Below are 23438 nucleotides of genomic sequence, written 5' to 3' on the forward strand. Positions count from 1 at the left end.
CAGACACCCAGTCTGTAATACTGCAAATGCAAATGCTTTCATCAGTGGGCTCAGTCACCATTGTGTTACCTCATTTGGTGCTAGATAGTGATTTACCAGACATTTATTAAAATTAAAATCTTCCAGATTACCACTTTAAACTAACTGTTTGCTCACCTTGCTCATCATACATGAGAGAATCCCGTCAACAAACGTGGACTTGATTTTGTGAATCTGGTGGTTACAATGCAGACAGCAGCTGTTAGTGGGTTACACTTGAGATGTAATAGTTAAACATTGTTCCTCCTCAAACGTAAAACTACTTTAACCTTAACATTTAGTATCGATGGTGAGAGATGCTTCTGCTTTAAACTTTACTAAGGAAAGAAAACTGTTGTTTTTGACTTGACTGACACATTAACTAAAAGCAGTTAAGAACACGACTGACCTGTCTGTACTCTAGAATGATCTTTGGCAGAGGATGCAGGTCCTGAAGCTGCAACAACTGCAGAAACATACAAGACAAAGGTGAGAAAGGATGAGAGCAAACTGTGTATTTAAACGCTTAATGGAAATGTTGACTGTTAACCCTGTAACATTCTGTTGTTTGCAGTAACACTGTTACATTATCGTGTCCCTTTTGTCCTTTTGTAACCTTAGATTAAAGCTGCATCGATACAATATGATATGATATGACACGTGTGCGTGTGTGTGTGTGCGTGTGTGTGTGTCGTACTGCAGCTTCTGATGTTGACTGCTGTTGTTTGTTGACGGTCTTGGGAAGTTTCTTGTTCTCGCAGCGCTCATGGAGGCACAGTTTCTCAAACAGAATCTACAAACATTGCAAATCAACAGAATACATATAATCAGAGGGGAAGGTTGACTCAGGACGATGATATATTGCCGTATCGATATTTTGTTCTACCCTGAGTTCAAGGAGCTTCAGATTTTGCACATTTGCACAATTTGAAATTATTAGAAACACAAGTACAAGTGGAGGTGCTGTACGAACAAACCTACAAGTTTAAACATGCATGTATACAACACACAAAGGTACACACTGTTCGTAGCTGAGTGTTGCTGGTGACCAGGAATATTTCCCCAGCTGCTCTGTGGGCCTCCTGCTCCAACTGCTTCATCTTAGTCTGACAGAGAGAGAGAGAGAGAGAGAGAGAGACAGAGAGAGAGAGAGAGGTTGACATAACATTTAACATAAAAGCAAATAATATAAAATATTAGCAGCGATAAAATCCAATGTAATGAAGTGTGTCTTATTTGTCCAAGTGAGTATTAACATGACATTGATTGGAGGACACTGGGTCAAGTGACATGGAAGCTATTGAAAAAAAGACCAAACATTTTTCTATAAATAGATGAAAAAAAATGTATTAAAGGTTCGTCTTATACACAGAATTTTACAGTATTTGTTTTGTGTTAATGCAACTTACAAGGTTTAAGGTTTCCTCAAGTGAAATGAGCCGACACAGGAGAGTTTTAAGTTGAGATAAAATACTTCACTAAGTTCATCTTACTTAATTGATAAATTCAGAATACTCACTCATTTTAAGTTCAATTCACTGAATGGAATGGATGCTGTGTACTTCATTTATTTAAGTTACCTTAACAATAAATAAAAGAGTTCAGTTTCCTCAAATGGTTTGAGTTGAACTAACTTATCAGGTTTTACGATACGATACGACACACTTTATTGTCCCCTTAAGGAAATTGGTCTTGGACTCCAATGCTGCACACACTTCGCTGCCAATACAGTAGGATCAGTAAATTAAAGACAATAGAAACCAACACAATCCACATGTAGACTACAGGTTTTACAGTGTATTTGGAAACATTAAGATCTCACACCTTTAAAAAACAACAGCTTACTCAAATAACACGTTCATTCTAAATACAGTCATTTCACACGACTTGGCAAAGTCAATTTCTTTTACTTACTGTAAAATTCGGTAAGTGTAAAATAAGACGCACTTTTAATAAAAAAAATGTCATCTAAAAAGTGGGCTGCATCCTATATACCAGTGCAACCAATGCAGAGAGAGGTATGTTACTGTGTTACGGTATTTGACCCAGACGATGGTGCAATCTGGTTAAGCACTGACGTCACATCTCCGCATTAAACTGTTTCCTTGTCTGAGCCGCTACAACGTCTCCTATGTACAATCTGCTGCAGCGCTGTTTTGTGTTTTCCTCTCTGTTGTAAGCGAGGAAAACTAACTTGATCGCCATTGCAGCCGCAACCCTCACAGCAATCAACGCTACTGTAGACTGCTAGCTACTGCTAACTACAGCACTGCTAGCTAGCAGGATTGCAAACTCGACATGTGAAAACAGATGGAAGGCGGTAATTTGTGTGTTTTTAATGTGTTTTAAATGAAGATAAATGGAAATAGTGATGAAATAACTGGCATACACGTTTTTATTGATAAATAGCTATAGAAAACCTTTTTTCCTCTGGGACACAGAAAACACACTGCGTCTTATATTCTGGTGCGACATATATTACAGATTTAACGGTACTTTTCCCAAGGTGATCGGTTTCCTACTTTTTTTAAGTAAACTTAGCTTGTTAGTAGAGATAGACCGATATGGTTTTTTCAGGGCCGCTACCGATTATTAGTAGTCAAGGAGGCCGATAACCGATATTTGGAGCCGATATTCATTTGCAGTAAAAGTGAAAATATTGGCGTCAAATTTTGAATAATACAAACTCCAACACTTAACTTTGTTTAAATGCCTTTAAGCATATGTTTATTAAACAAACAAACAAAAAGCGCAGGGAGTTCCCAGGGTCAGCAGCATCTCTTATAAAGTTAACTGAAAATTTAAATAAATAAATAAATAACATCCTGAAGTTTTATTAAGTAAATAAAACAAAGTTAAACACAATTTGCAAAGAAATGAACTTTTTCTCCTCTCCGCCGTGTGTGTGAGCACTCTGCACTCTTATCGGCCGTCAGATAAAAAAAAAAGACAAAAAAAAAAGGCTGATGCCGATATGCGTCAAAATGCTGAATATCGGCGCCGATAATCGGCCCGGCCGATAATCGGTCGATCCCTACTTGTTAGTATTTACAGTGTAGACATTGATTCTTTCCAAAATCATAGACGAAAGCCTTAATGACAAATGCTTTCAACTTCTCAACTTTTGAAATAATTATAAAAAAAAAGCCAGGCACTTTTTATCAGGAGTACGGTTCATTTCATCCCATTAAAATATTTCATGTCTCTCTCTGACTTCTTCCAGATTAGCTCGTTTATCACTCAGTCGATACAAACCAATAAAAACGTTGGGGGACAGCGGTGTGTTTATGCCCGTATGATGGGACACCTCATTTCTGCAGCATGGTGACTTGAGTTTTTAAGATAAGTAAATGATCAAACACATTTTCCAGACCTGGTGTGAGCCCTGCAGTAAAGACAGGGGGTTATTTAAGGAGAGAAATGTTAACATGAGTAAAACAGAAGTTGTTTCTTCTTCCTTTAAAAGTCCAGAGGCAGAACACTCAGTAAATCTGTCTGATGGAAACATCAGGCGCACAGCAAGCGGTTGAGGATAACACGCAGACAAACAGCATTCAATTTCACACGCTCATAAATAAATCTATATGTGCCGACACACGGATACACACACTGCACAGCTGTAATACACCAATGATCAAAAGTAACAGAGAAAGAAAAGAAAGACGACTACTTGTTTTTTTTATGACTGCAGTGACACCCACACACCAGCAGCTCGTTACAAGTCTGCCTGAAGTAGCAAACACTTCTTCACAACATGACAGCAAAGAAGAGAACAAGGGAAGAAGAGGAAACAAAAAGGAGGGGAGACGGCGTAGAAGGGTGATGTAATGTGAGACAACGGATAGAAAAAAGAGAGAGGGACAGAAGACTATTGAGAGTTACAGGGTATAAAAAATGAGGGAGGCAGCTGAAGGGAAAAGCTGAGGCTGCACCTTGAAAGAAAATGACATTTGAAACAAACAGGCATCAGTCAGAGGAGTGAGACTGTGAGACAGAACCTGCAGAATGAGCAGCGGAGGAGAGGAGGAGAGAGAGATATAAAAAGAGGAAGAAAAGAGGAAGAAGTGGAGCTTGCACATGTACCAAAATTCCAAAATATGTACTTTTCTCCCACTCTTTGCCCAGAGCAGGCTCCAGACTGTCTCATCAATATTGAATGCGAGCCCTTTAGTGCTGTGTTTGACACACAAACACACACACACACACAGCGGGTAAGGCAGAATATTGTAGGGCATCATTTCCTATTGCATCAAAATGTGGGCTTTTCACGTTGATGTTGATGTGTACAGAAGGATGCCAATCTAATCTGATCTGAAGAGTGACGCCTGAGAAACAAAGACAAACATTTGTTGAACTGAATTTTTCAAAAGGCTGTCAAAAAAAAAAAAAAAGCACGTGTTTGTAGGATGCGGGCTGACAGACATGAGGGATCCTCCGCTTGGTGTTCAGACAGGTGAACTTGACAGCTCAGATAAAAAGGAATCCGACACGACAGAGTGGGGACACGCGTGGCTGCACTCGCACATATTACAAAAACACAAGCGCGCACACACATAACTCTGCAGCAGCCTGCGGGAACTTCACTGCCTCAGTGTGTGTGTGTGCTGAGGCAGACAGTGATGCTCCTTCCTGCAGCAGAGCCTCATGGAGGAAAAAGACAGACTCTCCTTCCTATTTATAGTAACACAGCAAGAAACCACTCCAAACAGCTCCCCAACAACTCCCCCGCTGCTGCCTGCAAGACTTGGGTTTGAGAGTGTGTGCCCGTCGTGATGACTGATTAGGAGCGAGCGTGTGTTCCTGTGCATGCGTCTGTGTGTTTGTCTACGATCGCTCTTAAGTGTAATCTCCAGAATTGGTTTTTATCTGCATGCAAACAGGCCGGATCCCCAGAGGAAGTCCACCCACCACATCACTAATCCTCCCCAGAAGAAAAAGAGAAACTGTTATTTTTCCTTTCCTTCTCGGGCTCTTCAGGGAGGTTTCTTCTGTTTCTCACATCCTCCCACTGTTTTGCTCCCATTTGTTTTAATACAGCGGCTGTCGGCTGCACTGTGGTTCTGCAGCCAGACAAAAAAAAAAAGCAATCAGCTAAGAGTGATGCGGCGCAAATATGAGCTGACCCTGAACATCTCGCCTGGCTAAAAGCACGTAAGGGAGCGTTTCCATTCATTTTGTTTGATATAAAAATATAGAGGTTGATACACAGGACTCCAAAACACTGGTCAGCATCCAGTTTTCTATACACCTGATTTATTAACAAGTAAAAAACACATATATTAGGGAAAAAAGGAAACATTTTTGGAAATAAATGGCAGGAAATGTATGGAGGGACCCTTTTATGTGCTTTCTTTAAGTAGAAAATTATGACCGTCTTAAGATCAAAAAGGCTTTGACCTACTGTTATCTGAATATCCCTGCTATATAAACACAATCTCGGAACTCATCGGCTACAGTCTGATGACGATATAGCCTCTGGGGACAATGGTGACAATGTCGGGTCAGCGATACCCAAGAGTTCTTTTCCGTGCGCTGCATTGTTTACAGTCCAGTTGACACTTGAGATGCAACCGTGTGTTCAGATCAAAAGTAAAGCGAATTTCGCCCCTCCAGATGTGTCAGCAAAATAAACATTACATCCCCTGGAGGTGCGCCCCTTCATCTGTTTCAGGTGAGTCTCAAGCCGCTTATACACTGCCAGTTCAAGGTGGGATTATTACGCCTCTGTTATGTTTCGTCTTCTATGTAAAACGCACAGAGGCTGAATGGTGGGGCGGAGTCGTTCTGCCTCTGAGCCGGCATCGGAGGTAGTAACAGAGGAGAATCAGCGTCTGTGTAAACAGTGGAGCGGGCAGGACAGAACAGAGCCGTGTGTGTATGTGAAGGACGTGCTGTTTGTTTACGCCTCGCGCACGTTTTGCTTCCACAACGCCGGAACACTATGTGAAAACACACACTGGGGCGGCTTTACACCGGCTATACTTGGTCCAATGTAAAATGGGGGCTGCATGACAGCGGAGCTTCGTAACGGCGCTGAGGCAGAACCGCAGAGTAAAACGGGCTTAAGTTTCACTGTAAATAGTAAGTTACACTTCAGCAGTATGATCCTGAAAAATTATTTGTTTTTCTTGTGATTTACTTGTAATTAACGGGTCTTAAGTTTGCCAAAAATTACAACATCACAAGCTTTGTCGGGTCTGTCCTCAGAGGAGAAGAAAACTTTAAAATGCTCGTTTGGTGAACGGAGGTTGGATCGATTTCTGATGCATTTGAGGAAGTCGGGAAATCTAAACGCTGAATGTTTTTCGCGACACAGCGTCAAGGGGATTCATCTCAAGTTGAATTTTTGATGTAGAACAGATTGTTAGCTGTTAGCATGCAGACGTCTGTTTACAGAGACTAGTAAGAAGCTAAATCGTTGTCAGATGACGCTGATGGAAGCCGGGATGTCATTACGGCGGATCACGTTCCGCCTGCTTTTGCTCTCCTCAAAGACTGTTTTTCCGGCATACACTGCAGCCGTGATTGCTGATACGTGATTGGTCAATATTTATCGGACTACAGGCGTACAACAAAGGGAAACCAGAACACTTCCTGCAATAAAAATCCCCTGCTTACAGATTCTACATTTCTATGCAGAGTCTGTAAATAGAGATAAACATGAATAAGAGTATGTTTGCGTCTCATTCAGTCTGTCACTTAAAACACGGCACTGTAAAAGAGCTAAATTAAATGTCTCTCCTCTCTATCTCTAAACACATTGAGCAGATATTTGTGTACACCGCTCCTGTCCCATTGTTTTGTTCTGGTGGGAAATAAACATTCACCATGAGGAAAATGTTGTTAACTCCTGGCTGTGAGAGATAAGTACCTCCTCTGCCAGCAGCCGCCAGAAATCCTCTTGTTTTTCAGTCCAACTGTTTCTGCTCTACTTAATAAAAACACTAAGAATTAAACTTTTTAAATACACCACTGAACGCATTCAGTGTGTGATGGTCTGCCTTACCCCCAGCAGGTCTGACGTTCTCTTAAGAGCTTCTTTGTCCACATGGATGCGATGGCTCTCCATGGCTGAAACAACACAAGTATAAACAGATCTAAGGACCTCAATTTGTACTTTATTCTGCTTATTTGGGAATTTTTGGGAACTTGTATTATTTAAAAACATGTGCACACTTCTACTGAAAATACAAGCAAAGTGGTTCCCACCTGCCAGAACTGAGATCATGCTCAGCTCCATGTCTGAGTACAGCTCCCACAGCCCCTGGCTCTACACACAAAGTCAGTCAGGTAATGTATTGTGTGTATATACTGTACGTACACGTATGTGTGTGTGTATGTGTGCACATCGCCGAACCTGCAGTTTAGAGCAAAGCTCCGTGTTGAGCCAGTGGAGCGAACAGAGACCTGAGATGACCTGAGAAACCTGAGAGTCAGACAAATAGAGAGAAAGACAGCACAAAGATGGGGAGTCACACACTCAGCTGCTTTTTGGAAGAAGATTTATTTTCATATTCAGGGTAGAGTAGGCAGTCCAGATAGCAGGGAATGGATGCTTAAATGAAATATGAGCTGAATTAGAGGCCTCTTAATGCTTCAAGGTCAGATTTGTGAATGTGATTCTAGCCACTTTCTTTTAAATAAGATAGCTTAAGATAGTAGTGGGTTAAAGTGTCTCTCAACTGAACAGCCTGGGCTCAGATTTATAGTCTCCTCGTGTCAGCTGTCTGACCTTCAGCAGCCACAAAGAGCAGTAAATAGACGAGTGCTGTCAGGCGGGTAAAAAACAGAATCTAATAAATTACAGGCTTTGTGAGTAATTAATCACATTTATTTATTTATTTATAATCACATGTAGACTTACTCAGTCTGGGTTACCCTCTTTCTCGATGGTTATAGTTAGGGATGCACGATATTAGATTTTTTGCTGATATCCGATATGCCGATATTTTACACCTCATTTAGCCGATTACCAATACCGATATTTTTTTCCCGCACACCTAATTGCGGAGATCATCAACTCTCTTCTGTATTGGAATTAGCGTACAGTATAACGGTGATACTCTTATCACATTTGTTACAACGGTCGGGGTGACGGGTCTTGAGATGGTTAATCAAGTTTGTAGCGTTGAAAGACTTTGCCTTGGCTCCTCCTCGCATCACCGAAGCTGAGCAGTCATTGCAAAGAGCAGTTTTCTATCTATTTCGGACACTTTGAAAAACTTCCACACCACGGACATTTTGGCTTCTAACTCTCTCATGCTGCAGGTAGACACACGTGACGTCATCGGGCTGCGCCGCACCGCACCGCACCGCGCCGCGCAGGTCTTCTTTGCGCCGGGGACATTGCGCCGAGGTCGGGCATTTAATCAAGTATGCAGCAGCCCATTATTTTATCAGTTAATTATATCGGCCAATATCCGATAACGTGTTGATAATATCGTGCATCCCTAGTTATAGTATCTTACTTCCACACGTCTTCATTTTATTAAGTGTTAATTCACAATCTACTTTAATCAGATCACTTTGCTTTGCTTCAGTCCCCTCAACACACCTGCACACCTGCACACAGCTGTTTGCCCCGCCCCCCTCTATCTGTCTGCTGTGTTGACTGTCTTCATCAGAAGTCTGTTTTAACTCACAAAAGTTAAAAAAATTCCCCTCACGATTCAGTTTTCACAGCACGTGAGCCCCGTGTGCACGAGGGATGTTATTAATGACGTAACGTTTCAAAATGATCCATTTGATGTTACCAAATGACATCGGCACCTTCAATCTTATTTTAAAAGATTAACACGCTGTTCAATCCATGAATTTACAGCAGAGGACGTTTCTATCTGTGTTTCTCTGCAGAGCGCGTGTGTATAGAACCTGCTCGTGACAGGGAGAAACAGTGAGGGCAGATTGTCCACTTATTGATCGATCTCAGACGGATACAATTCTAAAAACATATAAGGCCAGGTAACGCTGTGTAGTGTTTCCGTTATGGTCTCAAAGCTGCCGTATACGGTTGTATGCTCAGTAACGTATGAGGGGATTAAACAGAGCGTGATTAATCTGTGTTAATTATTTTGACACGTAATTTTCTCTGTTATGAATTAATTGAAATTAATGCGTTATTTTGACAGCCCTAAAAAAGACAGAATAACAACAATAATAGCAGTATCAAAATATGTGCACAAAAACAAATCTGAGCTAACCTTCTTGGCACCCAGAGCAGGTGTTGCGAAGGGTTTTTTGTAGTGTGTATTGAGAAGGTCCCGGTAGCAAGAGGAGGGATTTGCAGGATCCAGGAGCCACCCTGACACCTGAGGGTCCTGGATAAGAGAGCTGGCCACTGGTGAGAGAGGAAAGCTCTGTAAGACTGACGAGTACTTTCTTTTTGGAGGGCATGTTTAACACCATAGAGCTGTGTGGGTATTTGTTTTGTCTGCTGCAGGAGTAGTGTCTGCGGATGCTCTTCTGTGAAAACCTTTTCATGAATGAATTCTATTGTAATAATCATAATAGAAGCTGTCTGCAGCTGCTGAGATTAATCTAAAAGATTGCTCCATGTTGTTATGTTGCTTTGAAGAGGAGTATTCTCACAGCAACTGTTTGTGCCTCGGGCGATGATATCACTCGAGGAAAGACAGACATATTAAACAGAAACAACAGCTCGTTTAAAGCTCGATTGTTTGCTAGCAAAAGACACATTTTCGGTCGAGTATCCCGTCAGCAAAGGGTTCTTGAATCAAAGCCGATAGTGAAGAATAATTTTATGTAGAGTTTTAAGTATGCATGATTGTGTGTCTGTGTGTGTTTGTGCACTCTGCCTTGTTTCCAGCTGAGGTCTCTCCTGTAAACCTGCAGAGCTGTACGAAGAAAGTCCTTCGCTTTATAGCACACCACCAGTTGAGACCCTGACAGCACCTGTAGCAGCACATCTCTGTGGAACACACACGCATGCGTAAGGACTCCTGTGTTACTCTAAATAAGCATTAAACACACATTCACACTCACACAAACAGACCTTGTAAAGAGCTCCTGGCTCTGGTGCGTGTGCAGCTGGGCCCATGCAGGTGTGTGCTCTAATTTTAAATAGACCAGACTGTCGCTTGGCCCGAGCGAGTCCTCCGGTGAGCCGCAGTCGAGATTGTTCTTCATCAGTACGAGGAGGCCGCACACCGGAGGAGTGAGCTTCTGTATCAAGGACCAGAGAGGGAAATTATGCGTGTTAATGACGCAGGAACCACAAGAGTAAACGATTTACACTAATCCTTTAAGAACTGGGACCAGAACTCTGTACAAGGCAAAGCAGTCTTTAACTTTAACGGAGCAGTTCTCCTCTGGAAAAAGCCACTGTCAGTCACAGCTGGTGTTGTCTGTAATCGATAGAAGCAACAATATCTGAAATTGGTGCCATAGCTGTTGAGAGAGTTGTACAAACAGCTTGTGGTTTCGCCCATTCCCTCTGAAAGGAACGACCCAGCGAGAGATGCTGGAGTGAAATACTGTTTTCGCTGCAGGCAATGGGACAGAGCGGTACAGAATCCGAAATATGGCGAGAATATACCGGTGGAGCGTCTAAAAAATCTGCAGTCTAGATTTCAAACCTGACGATTTTGAACGAGACATGACATCGGAGGCGGGCGTCCTAGATTGAGGAAGTGTAGTCAGCGAGCTCCCTGGCCTCCGTCAGATGGCGCATTTTACGTAGTCTGGCGGAGGTTTTCCAGGGCCCATTGGAGAAGCGGATAGCGTCCTCCAAAGGCACAGAGCCTAATTGCTACCATAATAGCATTAGCGCCCCCTTAATAACATGATAGGACTGAGGTTGAAAATTTCACAATCTGGCCCTTTAACTTTAGAACTAAGGACTCAGCTCACCTGTTCTGGATCTAACTGAGTCGTTCCATCTCGATACACCAACGTTAGCACCAGCGCCTTCGCCTTTCCAGCTTCCTCAAGCATCTGCATCTTCTCCTCTGGGTTCAGCCTTCCAGAATCCTTCACTCTGGGGTCAGACGTCAGGGATGCAGTCGGACAGCCAGCTTTGGATTGGTTCTGGTGATCTCCGCCGTTAGGCCCTGCATGTGACATTTTTGGCCCAGTTTTTCCCTGGTTTGGCTCACGTTTGGCCCGCTTGTGCTTGGGTGGTTTACAGGGTGCAGAGGATGATTCCTGGCACATTTCTTCACTCTTATTCTGATGAATTTGCTTCATGGCATACTGGTCTTTATGCTGTTTTATTGATTTATGTAACAGGCTTACTCCTGGGGGTACAGCTCCCTTCAGCTCGGAAACTTCCCCTGACTTTTCTTGTGAGGAACGAGGTGGCTCCCATTTTGGAGGACGCCTTGAAGGAGGGTGAGCATTTTCTTGCTTCCTTTTCAAGGGGAAGGAGGGGATCAGTGGAGGATGACGTGAGCGAGCTTTAGAAGCAGGTAGGTTGCTGTCTGTCTGTGGTTTTATAACGGTTGACACCAAGTCCTGCACCGAGGAGGAGTTTTGTCCAGCGGCTAAAGTGCTCGCTGGGGCCAGTCTCACGCTTGAGCTGCTCCCTCTGATACTTCCATTAGCAGCCTGCACACCAGAAAAAAGGTGAACAGACAGGAACAGAGGGAACAGGAGAGGCAAAAATAGATTTAGAGGGACTCGTTCTGCAACATCAGACGGCACTTGAAAACAGACTCTGGCTGTCTGTTCAGTTCTGTTACACAGAGAATCAATAAATTACAGCAAATCAGTTTAGAAAAGTCAGCAGTTAACATTTCTGGAAGCTCATAATTAGCTTTAACAAAACAAAGAAGGCTGGGCTTATTTAATCATTCCCATTCATGCTCTGCATCTAGTTATAACATTTGTGAAAGAGGCAGTGAAAGCTGAGCTGAATAAGCAGCACAAAGAGAAAGAGGATGTGAGGAGAGGACACCGATCAGCCCTGAGCGCTGCGTCCCAGACAGACACACAGACATGTCACGGCACTGTTTGTCTGACAGCCTGCCTGAAGTCGTGCCACTCACTCACTCACACTCGCCCGAACTTATTTATTTTTCATGACAGGAACAAAAACGACAACAACGATGAATATTTGACACTTTCAAACAACATCTAAAAGCGTTCAGTTAACTAAACTGACGGATTAAATGAGTAGGAGGACGAATAGAAAAATATCAAAAGTATATGTGGGCCGTGCTGTTTATGTATGCATAAATATCCTATCCTTAGATGCAAATAAATAATAAATAGGGTTTGTTTTAATTAAAAACCAGCTCCAGTCGTGTTTTAAGACAAACGTTAATTACCTTAAAAATCCTCCCGAGGCATCTCCTCCTGAATCTGCATAGTCCCCGCCCACTGTGCACATTTCCAGCCGCCCCCTCCGTTGCGAAAAACAAAACACGTCTCTGCCGTCATTTAGCGGAACTTGTTGAAACTTAGCTAGCTTTAAATGTAGTAATTAGTCGTAACGTTAACGTTAGTAGTCATTAGTGAGTTTGCAAAAATTACGATGACGGTTACAGCTGGCTCGCACATCGCTGAAGTGGTTGTCATTAGTTACACATAATGATATGCATAGCGTCACCTCGTCCATTAACGGGATTGGCTCCTTAAGGCCCGATCAGACACAGTGCGTTATAGTAGCTGTCCAATGAGAGGGACGCTTTTTGCGCGCTGCTTTTGCGTTGCTGAGCGCCTTATTTTTTCCGCTCTGTGCACCTTGCATTTTTGGGGAAACGTTCTAACCACCCCAAGTTGAAAAAACTTCAACTCAAAGCAGAAAAGCGCCCAATGAGATTGGGGTTTTTTGTCATTGTTCAATCGGATGAATGGAGAGCCGTGCCTTGCTCTTTCCCCTTTCTGAGGGTCTCGTGTACCCACACAGTTTCCCTGTGTTTAATGTATTTGGGAACAGCCTCTCACCCTCCATCAAAGCCAACACAAGTGACCTCTGCTTGTCCATTTTATAATGCAGATATAACTAATCTATTGAACACAAAGTTAACTATTTTAACCAGCTAAAATAAATGGGAACAGTAACGGTTAGATTGACAGCTAATGATTCAGTGGTTGCCTTAACAACAGAAAAAAAAGCCAGCTGCTAAACTCGCTCTGTCTGATCGGCTCCTTAGGTTTGTGACGTCTCAAACCTGCCAATGTGAAAACGTGTTGTTCAGCCTGTCCTTGGTACGCTGCAGTTTAAAAGCAGACAGGCCCAGCCATGGAGATGACTGCTGATGTCGTCCCTGATATGTTTTGTAGCACATGAAGAACACCACATGGAGATGTTTACAAGGTTAAACACTGGATTTTCACTGGAGGGGGTTTTTAAAAAAAAAAGCAAAAGAAAGAGAATTCAACAAAGCCATAGAAATGGGAAGATGAGGTGGTAAAAAAAGGTGAGAAACAAGATAGACAGAAATGTGATTCCTTCACCTTCACCTCCCTGTAACCTTCTCAGCATCTTAAAAACATCTCCATTATTCATCCCCGTAACTCCCCTCTCTATGCAAAATCACGGAGCGTCTGCACGTGCACTTGTGTGAGTCTGCATGCACGCTGTTCTGCATGGCTGTCAGCAGAGGGCTCGAGTCGGGATGCAGGAATTCCTGTGACTCAGCTCCCAGAGGAGAGTCTTCCTCATTTCCCTGTAAACACAACCCGTTTTCCTGCTGACAAAGTCATGAACCCCCCCTGGGTGCTGTGCTACAGGATATAGATAGAAAACGGAGGCAGGCCGCGGCCCGCAGCCCAGCGCTGGGTGCAGAGAGTGTTAAGAGAGTGATGAGGGGAGGGGGGAGGGAATAGATTGGTGTGTTTGCTGCTGATTGTAGCAATACTGTGAAGTCTTGCACCTCTTTCTATCTCTCCATCTCTCAGCCTCACCCTGCATCCTCTCTCTATCTCCCTTTATAGCTCTGCTGCTCTCTCCTTTTCTGCAATATCTATCAGGGACTACTTCATCAGGCCCTTTCTTGTACTTTACGACTCATTGGGGAGCTATCACTTGTCAGCGCGCTGCAATACAGCCGACGGCACCCCGTTTCACACAATCCAGATTGATTTCTATGTGCATCAGGGAAATAGAGGCCTAATCCTTTGGAACACAGTCATTTGGATTTCAGGACTTTTTCTGTGGGTTGCTGATGTACAAAGTGTTGTTTTTGCTTGCAGGGATTACGGAGGTAGAGTGGGTGACAGACAATAATCAGGAAAATAAAGACACATCGCTCTTTCTGTTTAAAGACAAGTCAATAAATCCATGCAACACTTGCCGCATCAAATAAAACTCATAAAATAGTCCCTTAAAGACTCACATGTACGTTGTCATGGTGCTCATGGCTTCGATAACGACAGGGAGCTCTGACCTCTGATCTTTCTGCCGACAACGTTGGCGTCGAACAACTTTCTTTCCCCGAGTCCTCTAGAGAAAAAGAGAAGCAGGAGGTAAGAGGATTTCTATCAGATCAGCACTTTTCAAGCAAATCCTCAAATCAATGAGCCCGCTCTGTTGTGTAAAACGTGTGTGTAAGCAAACATGTGGCAGTGTGTGACAGGACAAGGTCAGCCAACGCTGGAAATCCTGCCTCAGATCAACCTGACATTTTGTTGTGTTGTTGAATGTGTGTGTGTGTGTGTTTTTGAATGTGTGTGTGACTTGACTCAGCATTGTCTCAGCTGCTGAGACTCAAGCTCCCTTCCTGCGGCTGTAATGTGAGCCGGCACACAACATCCTTCGTCAGTGCTGAGTTGCTTTAGCATCATCACCGCCGCTCCGATGGAAAAAAAGATGGCCAACAGCCACAAGCAGGAGTTTAACACAACTTGAAATGCTTTAGCACCCCCTAGTTGTTTTCTCTTAAACAGCAAGTGGCCCCCAAAAAAACAGCCCCCTCAATCATATATTTGGTCCATAAATGTATTCATTACATCCTGGATTAAACCAGAGAGCTAGTTTAAGCACTTCCCTATCAGTACAAACATGCTACACACACTTAGGCCCCAAATACACACATGCACAAACAGGACCCTATGGACATGCACTAATGGAGAGATGTCAGAGCGAGGGAGCGAAACTGAGCTCTTTGAGATTACTTTAAGTGCAGCTTGATAGCTAGCTTGTAGCATTAATGCTGTGTTTTCTGGTTCTGAAACTTCACAGACCCCTCCTCATTAGTGTAGTACAGCCCTACTACTGTGTAACTTTCACACAGGAGTCCCTCTCCCTTTTAAATAGATAAATGAATTGAACTTATATGGCGCTTTTCTAGTCTTGTGACCGCTCAAAGAGCTTTTACACTACATGTCACATTCCCACACTGATGGCAGAGGCTGCTACGTAAAGTACCCAGTTGTCTATCAGTCACCAAAGGCTATGCCACCAGGAGCAATCTGGGGTTCAGTGTCTTGCCCAAGGACACTTCGACATGTAGGCTAAGGGAGCTGGGGATCGAACCTTCCAATTGAAAGAGGACTGACTCTACAACTGAGCCACAGCCACCCCAAATAGGCCGCATTTATAAACGCTTGAGTTGTTGAAATAGGCACAATGACTTAGTAAATGCTTAATGTGGTAAGCTGACCACAAAAGTGACACTATTATGTATTGTTGGGGTGCATTTACTCTGCTGTTGGTTAAAAAAAATCATATATAGAAGTGTTCTAGCACTCTCTAGTGGTAAGTGCTGTAAACTGCATCTGTAAACTGTGACAGTTCAGTCACAGTGAGATATTTCCTGGTGTATTTAAAAAGCTTGAACTATTTTTCTGCATGAATAACATCAGGTATCTGTACAAGTTCAGGACAGTAAAGGAAACTTAACATGACACACTATTGTTACAAAAAAGGCCCCTCATGTACTCACCTGTAGAAGCACACTCATCCTCCCTGTCCACATGTGGCACCGGTGACTCATCCCTCTCTTCTGACTCAGTGTCTCCGCCTGATAAATCACTGCCTTCTCTGTAACCCGTCTCACACTGCCTCTCTCTTAGTTTGACATCAGAACAACACTGCTGCTCTGTCTCCATCTTATCTTCGGCGCTTGTGTCGATGCCTGCCTTTGTTCTGCCGTCTGTTTCCGCTTCCAATGTAACATCCATCACGTCTGTTCTCTCCTCCTCGCTTCTCTCCATGTTGCCAGCCAAGAGTAATTTGGCCTCACACTGTACTGGTTGTCTGGCACAGTTGTGGTGCTTGTCTGCTGTTTCACTCGCAGCCTGATGCATTGCAGCTTGGCAGTTTAAAGATAATGACATCTTTTCTGAACAACCAGTCTGACAACCCGCTGGAGGCTCTTTATTCTCATAGAAAGGTGGAAGCAATTTGATTCCAGGTGTTTTCTCTTCTTCTTCCCTTTCCTTTTCACCGTCTGTTTCACAGCTGAAGCTTTTGTCCGAGACATTTATCAGACACAAGTTCACATTCCTCTCTAACCGAGTGTTCTCTTTGGTTTTCAAGAGCCAACTTCCTCCCGTGTCATTGGCTGATCCTTCCTCATTTAGCAAGGTCACATCCCTTTGTCCTCTCTCTTTGAACATATCTGCATCCTGCATTTCATGCGCTACGTTTAATAATTGTCCTGAGCCTTCCTCCCCAATGACATTTTCCATCAGCGTGGGAAAATATGCTTTACAGTGGGTCTCCTGTCTTGCAGGTAGATGAATCCTTTTAGACTCATGTTGCTGATATAGTAGGCCTCCATCCTCCCCACCGCTAGTGGCCTCCTCATAGAAGTTAAGGAGAGGAAGCCACACTGCTTGACTGTCATTTCTAGGGATGTTCCAACCCTCTGAAGCCTTCTTTTCTCTCTGTGCATTTGATGTATTTTTATCTGTTTCCTCTCTTGTTTTAAGGCAGAATGAAACTGGGTGATAATCCAAAGAAAGCTCCTCTTTATGAGTGTGTTCTGTTTTGGGGAACAATTCGTCATCAGGAGCCTGAACGTCTGGAGAAAGATCAAGGTCAAAAGACGGCCTGATTTCTTCAAAGGAGCTATGAGAATACAAAGAGTAGAGTGTGTTTAATTTATGCGTTCTACTCACAAAACCTGCAGCAATAAATACTTAACCTCAGACTACTTTTTTTCTTACGTTTAAATATTATAAAAGTAAAATGCGTCCTACTCCCACTCCTCTTGTAACTTACTTTCCACATGATGCTCCATGTTGAAACAGACTCTCGGGTAAATGGAGGGATGGAGTGTGTCTTTCTCTCTGTGAGGGAGAAGCGGCTGCCTCAGTCACCTCATGCTGAGTGAGAGACAGAGTCTGATTGGACCGGTACTCGGGGGGCTCAGAGCGCTTTCTGTGGGAATAAATCTGTGAGCGCTGATGATAGGTTTCAGTCTGCCTTTGAAGAGTCAGATCCCAGCAGGGGGAGGAACGGGAGGAGGCCCGGGATGACAGGGAGCAGTCTGGGGTCTGTGAGTGCTGATAGTAGGCCGAGGTCTGAGGGCTCTGCGGCTGGTTGGAGGAGTCACGGTAGGAGCTGAACCAGAGCATTGTCAAAGGGAGTTCTTTTACTTTGCCAGAATAGAAATAGAATCATGCCTTATTTATAAACATTAACTTTTGATTATGACAGAACAGTTTAACCCACAAACTACAGTTTAAAATCCAGTTTAGTTTTCATCTGATTTTTTCTTTTCCTGGCAGAAACAGGCCTCCATATTTCCTGACTGCAGCAGAAATAAGATGTTTATAAAAGAGACACTAACTAAACACGAGAGCTTGTTTTCATATCTGTGCAAAGCCTCGACTTAATCAGCCTTACCGCTCTGTGCCTCCTTCTCCGCTCTCCTCCTCCTGACTCATGCTCCAGCTGCTCTGAGCCAAAGACTCCCTCTGGCTGCCATAAAACCTCTCCACTAATGCACACACAACAAAGGAGAGAACCATAAACTCTCCAGGAACAACTGGGGGGATAAATATATGAACAACTTATATGCAATTCTTAATTGGACAGCAAAAATACCCAAAAAATCTGACCTGCAACATGTCCCCTTGTCTTGCCCACATCCCCACTAATAGACAGGACTCATTGCTGTAGAAACCAGGCTTGATAACTAAAGCAAATGTGGGCTCTGTCAAGCAGTACTGCATGTCATTTTCATTTATCAAGTAGGCATGTTCCATCACTGGCTTTTTGTTGAATTACTGGCACCCACAACACCTACGACAGGCTAAAAATAACGTTCAGTATCCAGGAGCAACACTAATATTTCACAATAAACCCCAATGTTGCTTTACTGCATGACTGTTTCCTACTGGGAGCAGTAATGCTTATCTAAACACATTGTTTCACTTCATAATAATATAATTAAGTACTAAGTTAGTCGCAGTATGCTTGTGTCCTGACTGACTTTGCCTGTGATTGTAGGAGTAGCTCTGGTTGCGTCTGGCCTCGTGTAGACTCTGCACACGCAGAACAGCCAGGATCTTCTGGGCCGCCTGGGACAGAGGTCCTGAGTACAACCTGTTGCTAGACTGCTCCATCTCCACCCTGTCAGTCTACTCTCTCTATCTGAAGATCTCTGACTCTTCACCTGTCAATAACCTAAACGGGACAAAGAGGAGAGGTAGGTCAGACATCCAATAATGCCTTTCTCCCAGAAATAGACCTCAACAACCTTAAAGAAAAAAACTTTCAAAGCTAAACCTTCATGAACACAACATTTTACTTTATTTATCAGGTGACTTCAGGCAGAAACAAAACAAGAAAATTGTGCAGAAAACAGAACAAGACACAGAATTCCAAAATTCAACTCTCTCATAATAAACTAATGGAATGAATCCCAATCGTGTAAGCAAAACTTTTCCCAAAGATCAGTCAGTGAAGAGTTAGGTGATGGATCTAACGCAGGTCGTCTCCTTTGGCACAGACTCTGCGTGCTGAGGTCCACCTGGCGCTAACCTCTTCCTTCATCCTGTGAGGTTTTTAATGCTGCCCTCTCTTGGCAGCCTTTTTGCCCTCCAGATCTTCCACTACTTTCTGCAGCAGTCGAGCGTCCAAGTGGAAGTAGACGTACAACTCTCTCTCCCGCCTGAGGAGGGCATTACGCTCCAGCTGGGAACGCTTGGCTTTAACCTCCCCCATGATTTCTTGCATTACATGCTGCAGACTCTGCAGCTGAGACTCTGCTCCCACAAGCTTCACCGTCAGCTCCTGAAGGGGCGAAGAAGGAGGGATGAGAAGAGAGGAAATAAATAAAAAGCTGCAGGATAAGTGAACACATACAGACTTTTATCATGAACATAAAACATTAAATGAAAAAGTGCAGCAGGTTCTCCTGAAAGCCATTTATCAGTCAGTGCTTTTATACCCACATGCGTCTCTTTATTCACCAGTGATACACGTGCAAAAGAAAACACAGGGTGCTACCAGCCATCCTCACCAATAGTGTTGAGTACTTTATAAATCAACTAACTCACATTAAGCTTTGCTTCTGTTCTCTGTACGGTTGACCAAGGTGCATAAAATAAAAGGAAACAAACCCACCTGTGCATTAGGACAGAGCAGCTCCTGGTCAGTGCTGGCCGTTGGACGTACCTGCGGCCCTAAGACCAGTTGCTGGAGCTCTGTGTACGTCGCTCTGTGAAGCGCCTCGCAGTCGCCGTAGAGCCGAGCAGCTGTGTAGTGCTGCTCACGGCCGGCGCCAGCCAGTGCATCTCGGGTCACCTGGAGGTTTCCTGATAGGTCGCGAGCAGCCTGGTCCAAAGCTTCATACGTCCGGAAAGGCTCTGCTCGACCGCGGTCTGAATCATGGTCAAGGATCTGGAGTAGTCTGCCGAAAGAGATGCATATAGAGGATAAATTAAGTTTTTACCAGTATGAAAATGTATTTGGGAAAAGCTCTAAGAGAGGTCTATATGGCTCGAATCTTCTAACCGGCTGAAGGCTACATCCTTGGAGCTAATGATAGGGTTGGGCCTGGGGTTAATAGCTAGGTCAGGGTGAGCAAGGGACTCAATCCTCATGGTTGCTGCTTCACCCTCCGTCGTCAGTCTGCTGTTTACATCATCCAGCTGTGTAAGACACATCCTCCACCTCCTCAACTCCATCTCCTGAGCCAAGTGCACCAGGTCGAAGGAGGCCTTCTGGCGGAGCAGGTAGTCACGTACCTAGGAGAGGAAAATTGCAATTACATTTAATTTGGCTGCTGATTCTTTTTTCCACAATGGCTTAAGCATGATTTAGACACAGTGCAGGTGGCAGATGATCGCGACAGTGATCAAAACCATGATTTATATGTGATTCATTCTTGATTTATTGAATTTATTCAGTTAAAGGGTCACCCTTGTGTTTGGATGCATCATGTATCTCATTGAAATGTTTCAGAGAAAGACTGCTGACTAACGTTAACATGTTACCTGCCTAAGAAGGGCATGTTTGAACAGAGAAAGTCTGGTTGAAATTGGTGAAATCATCAGCTTACCTGATTCTGCCTGGAGGTGTAGTAGTCCTGTCGAGCCACTTGCAGATCCAGGTCTCCCCTCACTACAGGCACATTAAGCAGCCTGGCTGATTCCCTGAGGGCAACAGGTACTGGTCCATGGAGCAGAGCCTCAAGCTCAGCCTCCACTGCCTGCAGCTCCCTCCTGGAAACAACCTCACGAACTTGCAGAGAGGAGGAGGTGGAAATGCTCTGGAGGAATGAAGAGATAGATATAAAGAGGAGCTGAGCACACTATGAGGATGAAAATACTGTCTGCGTGAGATATAAAAACACACCATAAACGTCTGCTTTACCTTGGTATGAGTTGACTTCTCAGACAGCCAGTCCAGACCAGCTCTGACACTCTTCTCTTCTGCCATGGCCTGCATCAGTTGATGCTGAGCCACAATATGAGACCACTGAAGTCTAGCCATCTCTGTCCTCCTGCGGTCCACCACCCTCTCCTCCCTCTCACTCCTCTCGTGTTCATTCTCTTCCTCCTCTGTATCTTCACAAGAACTGAGGTCAAGGACCTGGAAACGCTCAGAACAGGAGGTCTCAACAATGTCAGTGATGCCCTGGAAGAAATGCTTTTGAGTGAAGGCAGTGAGGGTTTTAGTGTTCAGCTCCTCCTGATGCAGGTAGGGATCCAAGGACAGCTGAGAGAGGAGGACAGCGGGGCATTTGGAAACAGAAGGGTTTAATGGGGTTTGAGGGTCTCCTTTTCCGAATTGCTTGCCTTCCTGAACTGGGAGGTATGAAGAAAGCTTGCCAACCTCTTCTGTCAGGTTTTGTAACACAGCGTTTGTGTCAGCATTCTCACCTCCAATGGAAGCACTGGCCTCCTTTAGCTTACCTGCAGCCCTCTCCAGCTCTGCAGAGAGTCGCAGGTCAACATCTGCACGGGAGGTGGCCACAACCTGCAACCTGTTATAGCGCCTTTGCTTCAGCTCTTTTTCTTTACGCAGAGCCTGGAGCTCTGCTTCCAAATCCTCTGTGGCCACATCCCCTTCTGCTGCAAACACGGACGATGAAGATGAAATAGAGGGCCCTAAAATGCCAGCACTGTTCCTGTCTGAAGGTCCAATGGTTTTCAGGACGTCGCCCAAGGCTGCTTCATCAAGAATTGGCTTGCCAGACTTCCGTAGCTCCTGATAAGCACGGGCCTCCTCCGTGGTGAGAACATTGCTCCGGTTTAGGGTGCGACAGACAAAGCGCAAGAAGTGAAGGTTCTCCGGAGCACAGTCAAACAGCCAGTCGAACTCGGAGGCCTTCAGTGATGATGCACCAGGATAACCTAGACGGCCAAGGGCCTCCACATACTGCCCACCATCTAACATGATGGTTCAGCACACTGTGCCCCCCTTGTTATTGTGCTAGTGAGTAACACAGCACAATATGGGTTATGGAGGATTAGGCAAAGACCACAAAGCAGGTGAGATTATATACAAAAAAAAGCATACTCATGATCTCTTAAAACCAATGACTTCCCAGGTTGATTTGCATTATTTGATACAGGGATAATCCAGGTATTAAAATGCTCTTATTAGCTACATAAAGATGGATATTGGATACTGTTAAATCTGAGCTTTAAAACCTACATCGAGACAATTTACAATACTTTACTGAGCGTTAATTCAAAAACAAATATTCCTCAACCAACAGCTCATCAGCGACATTTCTTTATCCATGAGTATGGCACACAACAAACAGGAGGTGTACAATGCATTATGGGAAACTAGTGATGCACGATATTATCAGCACGTTATCGGTATCTGCAGATTATGGCTTGAAAATGACATATTAGCATCGGCATATGTGTAATTTTTCTGCCAATATATATATAAATAAACAATGCTTTAATTATACCTAAATGCTCGATGTAATCCCACCACATTAACTTGGGGTGAGTGTGCGCCTACTGCATGCACCACGCCTCTTCTGTCAAGCGTAAAGAAGGGTGCAAAATGTCTGCAGTATGGCAGTTTTTTGCCACTACAATAAGAGTAGGCATGATATCAAGTTCACTACAGGGGAGACTTTATGTTCTCTGCAATTAGGTGGAACAAAAACATCTGCCTAATATATCGGTATCGGAATTGGCAATCGGCATAAAGTATTGGATATTGGCAAAAAATCCAATATCGTGCATCCCTGTGGGAAACCTAATAAAAAACTGTGAAGTAGGATATACTTTACAAATGCAGAGCTACTGAGCTGTCAAACATGTTTTTATTGCTCTTCTTACACTTCTGTGAGATTTTACACTATGCAAACACTGCAGTTGTATAAAGTAGGAAAAAGCAGAACATTGCATTCCTGCTTAAAATAGACGTATTAGTTCCATAAAACGATGTTACTACACCGTTAACTACACGTATATAGGCTCATGTTAACAAGACGCCTAAGATTTTTCACAAGTTTACTGACGTCGCAGTCAAAATACGCCTCTATATTTTTTAACGTTAACTTCAAACAGTAGTCCGTGTTTTCAGAAATAAATGCGGACAGAATTTGCTATAGCTGGGATGTACCTAGGTACGACAGAAGCAAATTATCGCTTCTGACATCTGGTGATGGAATCGTAACGCTCACCCCTATTGTTTTTGTTTTAGCTAACAGATGCCAACCACAAAGTTTTCTAGCTAGCTAAAACGCTCGCTGTTTACTACGTATTTCACTTAGTATGAAGTATATCTAGCCTGCAAACAAACATGTCTTTTGTAAGTTGTGTCGAAAGTCATGTGTTTCAGATATACCGATAAAAGCTATAATTTTTTAACAAAGAGTAACTCAATTACTTACAATTTTATTCAGGAACTCGGTTCCGTTAGCACTCAGTCGAAGCTAGTTTTCTGCTCGCGCCAACCATCCAAACTGCCAGCACGTCGGCACGCAGGCACAACGTGACGTTCTGCGTCAAACATTGGAGCCTGCGTTATACCTCAAACCAATCAGATTAACGCTTGAATCTTGACTCCCGCCTCCTCTCCTCCCACG

At 43.7% G+C, this 23438-nt stretch overlaps 2 protein-coding genes across 2 annotated transcripts in view; both read right to left on the reverse strand.

Annotated features, from left to right (window-relative positions):
• poln (polymerase (DNA directed) nu) overlaps positions 1-18498 on the reverse strand; it is a 60596-nt gene extending 42098 nt beyond the window's left edge. Inside the window, exons 1-14 of the mRNA XM_069672789.1 lie at positions 18366-18498; positions 17777-17870; positions 17248-17491; positions 10888-11583; positions 10031-10200; positions 9834-9946; positions 9219-9355; positions 7376-7444; positions 7228-7288; positions 7025-7089; positions 1041-1124; positions 716-811; positions 428-484; positions 157-213 (exon numbers count right to left, since the gene is read on the reverse strand). Of these exons, the coding sequence (XP_069528890.1) occupies positions 157-213; positions 428-484; positions 716-811; positions 1041-1124; positions 7025-7089; positions 7228-7288; positions 7376-7444; positions 9219-9355; positions 9834-9946; positions 10031-10200; positions 10888-11583; positions 17248-17491; positions 17777-17870; positions 18366-18498 (2076 nt within the window). The remainder of the gene's footprint in view (positions 1-156; positions 214-427; positions 485-715; positions 812-1040; positions 1125-7024; positions 7090-7227; positions 7289-7375; positions 7445-9218; positions 9356-9833; positions 9947-10030; positions 10201-10887; positions 11584-17247; positions 17492-17776; positions 17871-18365) is intronic.
• A 200-nt stretch (positions 18499-18698) lies between these two features.
• On the reverse strand, positions 18699-23269 carry haus3 (HAUS augmin-like complex, subunit 3). Its single transcript, XM_069672623.1, has 6 exons — positions 23244-23269; positions 20753-21814; positions 20439-20648; positions 19892-20124; positions 19502-19787; positions 18699-19168 (listed from the first exon to the last, which is right to left on the reverse strand). Exons 2-6 carry the CDS (start codon positions 21776-21778, stop codon positions 18941-18943), a joined length of 1983 nt encoding a protein of 660 aa, XP_069528724.1. The 5' UTR covers positions 21779-21814; positions 23244-23269; the 3' UTR covers positions 18699-18940.
• Positions 23270-23438: the final 169 nt, after the last annotated feature.

The sequence above is a fragment of the Semicossyphus pulcher genome, unplaced genomic scaffold (assembly GCF_022749685.1).
Source record: "Semicossyphus pulcher isolate SPU_LCO1_2020_fin unplaced genomic scaffold, fSemPul1.0.p SCAF_21, whole genome shotgun sequence".
Lineage (NCBI taxonomy): Eukaryota > Metazoa > Chordata > Actinopteri > Labriformes > Labridae > Semicossyphus > Semicossyphus pulcher.